Source organism: Octodon degus, unplaced genomic scaffold (assembly GCF_000260255.1).
Source record: "Octodon degus isolate 3935 unplaced genomic scaffold, OctDeg1.0 scaffold00014, whole genome shotgun sequence".
Taxonomy (NCBI): Eukaryota; Metazoa; Chordata; class Mammalia; order Rodentia; family Octodontidae; genus Octodon; species Octodon degus.
Window position 1 is genome coordinate 10,830,447 of NW_004524590.1, and position 7,404 is coordinate 10,837,850.

Genomic DNA, 7,404 nt, shown 5'->3' on the forward strand with positions numbered 1-7,404 from the left:
AGAGAGAGAGAGAGAGAGAGAGAGAAGAAGAAGAAGAAGAAGAAGAAGAAGAAGAAGAAGAAGAAGAAGAAGAAGAAGAAGAAGAAGAAAAAGAAGAAGAAGAAGAAGAACAAAAATTTAAGGTTTTTTTGAAAGCAAGTGGTAATATCCAACCATATGGCCAATCTTATATAACTATATCTGTTAATCTGAGCAATAGATTTGACAATAAAATAGATAATGTATCAACCATTGATAATCAGCCATTCTTGGTTGGAAATTGTGTAACATATGTATTGTTGTACATTGCCCTGTTTCTTTCTTTGTTTCTGATTTTCTTGCTTTGCTTTTACTTTTCAAAATAAAATAAAATTTAAAAATCAATAAAAATAAATGTGCGCAAGTTTTTAATATCTTCTCAATTATTATCATACTCTCTTTATCAAGGTTTTTGTTTTGTTTTAATCCATTTTTAACTTTTTTGGGGGATTAACTCAGGACCTTGCACTTGCCAGGCAGGTGCTTAAGCCATTGAGCTACCTCCCTGCCCTATACTCTCTTTAAAGTAAATTTAAAAATAAATAGTAAAAAGGGCAAGAAAAAACTTAAGGTTTATCGAAGGGAAGAGTTAATGTTTAATTATTTAACCAATCTTGCATACTATATCTGGTAAGCTGAGCAACAGACTTGATGATGAAAATACATAATATAACAACTATCACAGATTTTCTATTCTTGTTTCGAAATTTTGTACAATATGTATTGTTGCATATTGCTCTGTTTCTCTCTTTGTTTTTTTTAACTCTCTAAAATAAAATTTTTAAAAAAGTAATGGCAGAGGGGGCTGTGGAGACGGCTCAGTAGAATAAACGCTTGCCTGGCAAGCGCAAGGGCCTGAGTACAATCCCTGGTTCCACCAAAAAAAAAAAAAAAAAAAAAAGTAATGACAGAAAACATCCTAAATATGGATAAAGAGTTTGACATACAGTAAGTGAAGCACACAGAACTCCAAATAGCCATAACCATAGTAAAATAACATGAAGTCACATAGTAATAAAAATTCCAGAAATTTAGCACAAGAACAGAATATGAAAGTCAATTAGAAAAAAGAAACATCATCTGTAAAGAAAGCCCATCAGAATCCTACCAGACTTCTCAATGAAAACTCTCAAATCAAGGTGAGCTTGTAGTGAGACGTTTCAAGGCCTAAAAGAAAACAACCTCTAATCTAGATTGATATGCCCCTAAAACTATCTTTCAAAATAAATGGAGGAATATGATACTTCTGTGACAAAGAACAAGTGAAGAAATTATTGACCAATGAACCAACTCTCTACAATGCTATGAAGGATATATTACAAAGAGAAAATGAACACCATAAGCACAAGAACACCAACAGAAAAAAGCCACCAGACAGAGCAATCAATTAAACAGGAGAAAAACAGGGAGCCAACAACAGAAAATAATATCAGAAAGATAAACCAATACCTATCAGTTATTACCATCAATATAATGGTCTCAATTCACTAATCAAAAGAAACAGACTGGCAGAATGGATCAAGAAGCAAGATCCAACAATCTGATACATACAAGAAACACATTTAACTCAAAAAGAAATACATAGACTGAAAGCCAAAGGATGGAAAACAATACTCCCTGGCAGAGGAACCCAGAGAAGCAAGAGTACTCTTCTATTTGCAGACAATGTGAACTTTAAGCCCAGACTGATCAAAAGAGACAAAGAAAGTTGCTACATACTTGTTAAGGGAAAATTCCAAGTAGAAATAACAATCATAAATATATATATATACAATAAATACTAGTATACCCAACTCCATGAAACAAATATTAATGGACTTGAAAAGTCAAATAATCACTAAGTCAAATAAGCACATTTGTAATAGGTGATACCATTGAGATATCCCACTGTCACAATTAGACAGATCAACTAGACAATCAAGAAAGAGACACCAGAACTAAATCAAACCTGTGAACAAATGGACTTATTAGATGTCTACAGAGTGTTATACCCCACAACATCAGAATAAACTTTCTTTTCAGTTGTCCATGGGATATTCTACAAAATAAACCATATACTAGCCAATAGAATATGTTTAAGTAAATGCAAAGAAATTGAAATTATCCTATGCACATTATCTGAACATAGTGCAATGAAAATGAAACTCCACAGCAAAAGAAATCACGAAAACTACATAAACACATGGAAATTAAACAACATACTTCTGAACAATCAGCAGGTCACAGAGAAAATTAAAGAATAAATTTAAAATTATCTACAGTTGAATGATAATGCCAGTACAACCTACTGGAATATATGGGATGCAATGAAAGCTGTCATAAAAGGGAAATCTATAGCAATGAATTCTCACATCAGGTAAACAGAATAAGCTGAAATAAACAACTTGCTATTGAACTTCAAACTCGCAGGAAAAGGACAAATCAACCAAAACCTCATATAAGAGAGGAAATTATAAAAATCAGAGCAGTGGGGCCAGGGAGAGGGCTCAGAAGAATAAGCACTTCCCTGGAAAGTGCAAGGGCCTGAGTTCAATCCCTAGTTCCACATTTAAAAAAAAAAAAAAGGAAAAAGAAAAGAGAAGGAATTTAGAAAAGACTTAATGCCACTACTTCTAAAACTTTTAATGAAATTGAAAGTGAAACAATAGTCCAGATTAATTCCTGGAAGCAAGTATTACCCTGATACCAAAACAAAAGAAGGACCCAATTGAAAAAAGAAAACTACAGGCCAATTTCCACAATGAACTTAGATGCAAAAATTCTCAATGAGATAGTGACAAACAGGGGCTGGGGACATGGCTCAGTAGAATAAGCACTTCCCTGGTAAGCGCAAGGGCCTGAGTTTAATCCCTGGTTCTGCAAAAAAAACAAAAACAAAAAAAAACAAAACCAAACCAAAACAAACAAACAAAAAAAGATAGTGACAAACAATACAACAAATCATCAAGCAGATTATTTACCATGACCAAGTTGATTCATCCCAGGGATGCAGGGACAGTTCAACGTATTCAAATCAATAAGTTTAATACAAATATTAATAGAGCCAAAGATAGAAATTACATAATCATCTAAGTAGATGCATAAAAAGCATTTGATGAAGTCCAACCCCCATTCATGATAATTAAAAGCCTATAGAAAAATGGAATAGTCTTTATCTCAATCTGATAAAAGCCATCTATTACAAACTGACAGCCAACATCACACTAAATGGACAAAAACTAAAAGCTTTCATGCTAAAATCAGGAACAAGACAAGGATGTCCACAATCACCACACCAATTCAGTATAGCTCTGGAGACATTATCCAGAACAAGTACACACAAAGAAAGGAATAAGAATAGGAAATGAAGGAGTTAAACTATTATTTTCAGGTGACATGATATTCTTTGTAGAAGACCTCAAACACTCTACTAAAAGATTTGTAGATTAATAAATTCCAAAAAACTCAGTAGTATTCTTGTACACAAACAACAAACTCACTAGGAGAAAAATTCGGGAAACCATCTTTTTCATAATAGCGTCCAAAAAATGAAATACTTAGGAATCAACCTAACAAAGGAAGTAAAAGATCTATACATTGAAAACTATACATCTTAGTTACTTTTTACTTGTTGCTGGGACAAATACCTGACTCTCAAAATGAAGGAAGGAAAGGTTTATTTAGCTCACAGTTACTGGAGGGTTCAGTCCATATTCCGCTGGCTCCAAGGCGAACAACAGCAGTTCATGCGGCAGAAAACAATGAAGGGCAGAGGAGCAGCAGCAGCTGCGGCGTCCATCAAGCCTCTCTCTTCCTTTTGCGCTGACTGCGAAGACCAGCGCTCCACAGTGAAGATCAGCACTCCTTCCAAGACTGAGACTTCTCCACGGAAGCCGGCGGCTTCCTGCCTTTCTCAGTTCCTGGGCCCTGCCCACCTGCAGGGCTAGGCCCCCATGCTGAGAGCTGCCCAGCTGATTCAGCCAAGTTGACACAATGTATCAACTAACACTGTAGTTCTCTAAAAAGTGAGGTTGAAGAGGATATCAGCATGTGGAATAATAAAAGAGAAATCATATGGAAACATATCCCTTTCCTACAAGAAAAAACACCAGTGAAAATGATGGTTCTCCCATAATTGTTATACAGATTTAATGCAATCATATCAAAATCCCACAATCATAGCTCATAGAACTAGACAAAACATATCTAAAATTCATGTGAAACCAAAAGAGACCTAGAACAGCCAAAAAAATTCTCAGCAACAAAGAAAAGATAGGAGACATCACAGTCCCTGACTTGAAATTATACTGTAAAGCTACTGTGATAAAAACAACATGTTACTGGCACAAAAACAGACCCAAGAATTCATTGAACAGATGAGAAGGTACAGCAACAACTCCAAACAGACTCTGCTACCTTACTGTGCTTTAATTTATTTTTGTCTTTTTGAGAGAGTTTCACTATGCAGTTCAGGCTGCCCTTGAACTCACTTTGTAGCCCAGGCTTCACTTCAATTTGCAGCGATCCTCCTACTTCAGCCTTCCAAATGCTGGGATTACAGGTGTGCAACACCATGCAGGGTTGCCACCCTATCTTTGACAAATGAGGCAAATGTATTCACTAGAAGAAAGATAGCCTTTTTAATAAATGGTGCTGGAAGAACTGGTTTCCACATGCCAAAGACTAAAACTAGATCCATGTCTAATACCATACACTAAACTAAAATTGAACTTGATCCAAGGTCTAAATATTAGAACAGAAACACTAAATCTACTGGAAGAGAAAAAAAAAAAAAAAAAAAAAAACAACTCTTGGAGACATAAGTGTTGGCAAGGATTTCATGAACAAAATTCTGATCACATGGGAAATAATACAAGGAGTCAACACTGGTATCTCATTCTCTTAGAAATCTTTCACATGGCAAAAGAAATTACCAATAGAGTGAAAAGATAAGCCACAGAGTAGGAAAAACTTTTGGCCAGTCTTCCCTCAGACAAAGGACTTACATCTAGAACATAAAGAGAATTGGGAAAACAAATCAAACTTACTGAATTTAAAGACCCAATCCAAAAATGGGTATCTGGGATGAATACATACTTCTCAGATGAAGAAATACAAATAGCAAAGAAATACATGAACAACTATTCAATATCACTGGTCATTTGAGAGATGTAAATTAGAACAATGCCGAGATTCCACTTCATTCCAGGAAGAATGGCTATCATCAAGAAATCAACCAATAACAAATGCTGGTGGGGCTGTAGGGGGAAAAGGAACCCTTCTCCACTGTTAGTGGGAGGTAAGCTGGTGCAAGCACTGTGGAAATCACTGTGGAGATTCGTTAAAAAACTAGTATTAGAAGTCCCATTTGATCCAGCTATTCCTCTTCTGGGTATCTTCCTGGAAGAATTAAAAGCATCATACCACAGCAATATATGTGCACCCATGTTTATAACAGCACAGTTTGTAATAGCTAAATCCCAAATGCCCATCAACTGAGGAATGGGTAAAAAAGATGTATTTTTTTTATACAATGCAGTGCTAACCCATAAAGAAAGACAAACTTGAGATATTTCTAGGTACATGGATGCGACTTGAGACCACACCCTTGAGCAAAATAAGTTGGACTCACTTGTGTACATATTCCATTGTTTTCCTGGCATGAAAATCCAAAAGAGTGAATAAGGTCCAAAATATACAATAAATATTATGAAATAGGAAGAAATTATTTAAAAGAAAAGAGAAACTAGGGAAGGGAAAAAGAGAAAGGAAAGAAGGGAAAAGAAAAAATTAAAAAGATAAAATGGAAACAAATCTTTGTAAGTGGGGTGGTAAACAGGGTTTGCAGGGAGGAGAGGAGATTGAGCAAAAGAAGAATGAAAATATATCATGTACCTGTACAAATTCCCTATGATGAACATGATTATTATGTATATCTAGAACATATCAATAATCTTAATTTTTAAAAAGATTGTGTTTCATTATCTTTAGATTGAATTTACTCAGAATTTTGAAAAACCTGCCCCTAGTGAGTGAAACAAGTATCTCTTTGACAGAAATCAATAACAGCCTTGTAGCGGGTGTGTGAGGCGCGGGCTGTTGTGCTCCCGGCGGTCCTCTTTCCCCTGCTCGACGGGTGAAGGAGGCCGAAGCGGTGCTGGGTGCACACCCCTCCCTTGCTCCGCGAGCTCCCGGCTCTCGCGCTGCGCGGCCTCCCCGACGCAAGACTGTCCCGGCCCGGATATGGCTCGTGGGCAGCAGAAGATTCAGTCTCAGCAAAAAAATGCCAAAAAGCAGGCTGGACAAAAGAAGAAACAAGGGCATGATCAAAAGGCTGCTGCCAAAGCTGCCTTAATATACACCTGCACTGTCTGCAGGACACAAATGCCAGACCCTAAGACCTTCAAGCAGCACTTTGAGAGCAAGCATCCTAAGACCCCTCTTCCTCCAGAACTGGCTGACGTGCAAGCATAAAATTGTTTACAGGTGAACTCATGGCACCTTTGACTCTTCTACTGTCTCAGACCTTAGGTAACAAACCTGCAGCTGCTTTTCTAACAAACTGTTGATCAGCAAAAATAAAGGGGCTACAGAAACACTCATTTTTATGCTGTTCCCTTTTGGGCTTCATGCAAAGACAATTCTGTGTAAATGTACAGTTGACTCTGATTTGGAAATCTGAAAATCAGTCCATCCTTGTTATAAAAAATTTTTTTACAATTGTAATTATATTGATGTTCATATCGTGTAAAATAACTCATTTAATAAAGTAGTACTTTGATTTAAAAAAAAAATAACAGCCTTGTAAATTGCCAATTCCATTTCAAGTGCTTAACTCTTCTAGAATCTTTTATTTATTTATTTATTTTTTTATTTTTTGGCAGAACCGGGGATTGAACTCAGGCCCCTGCACTTGCCAGGCAAGTGCTTATTCCATTGAGCCATCTCCCGGGCCCCACTTCTGGAATCTTTTAATACCAACACTCTGAGGCTTGATAAAGTCATTCAATTTAGAATATTCTACTTCCTATTTGTGCATCAGGTGAGAGAGAAACGGGGAGGAGGGAGAGAGAGAGAGACAGAGACAGACAGACAGACAGACAGACAGACAGAGGACAAGGAAAGACTTAAGCTGACTTGTGTGTGTGTGTGTGTGTGTGTGTGTGTGTGTATCTGTGTGAGTTATCCTTTTTTATTAATGACAATGTGACTAATGGGCTAGCCCAAACAGGTCTGCGTGCCTTTCTGAAATATAGACTGAGGTGTCCCCTGGCACACAAAAAAGATACTGCGGTAAGGAGAAAATCACAAGTAAGGGAATTTTTAATTAGAGGAAATTGAAAGTACAGATGAGTCATAAAGATTTAATCCAGCAGGAATTTACAGCATAACAGTTTAAAAATCAAA

At 36.5% G+C, this 7,404-nt stretch overlaps 1 protein-coding gene across 1 annotated transcript; it reads left to right on the plus strand.

Moving 5' to 3' along the window:
* Positions 1-6,087: 6,087 nt before the first annotated feature.
* LOC101580687 (zinc finger protein 706) lies at positions 6,088-6,782 on the plus strand. The gene has a single exon (XM_004626352.3). The coding sequence runs from the start codon at positions 6,241-6,243 to the stop codon at positions 6,469-6,471; it is 231 nt and encodes a 76-aa protein (XP_004626409.1). The 5' UTR covers positions 6,088-6,240; the 3' UTR covers positions 6,472-6,782.
* The last annotated feature ends 622 nt before the right edge of the window (positions 6,783-7,404 follow it).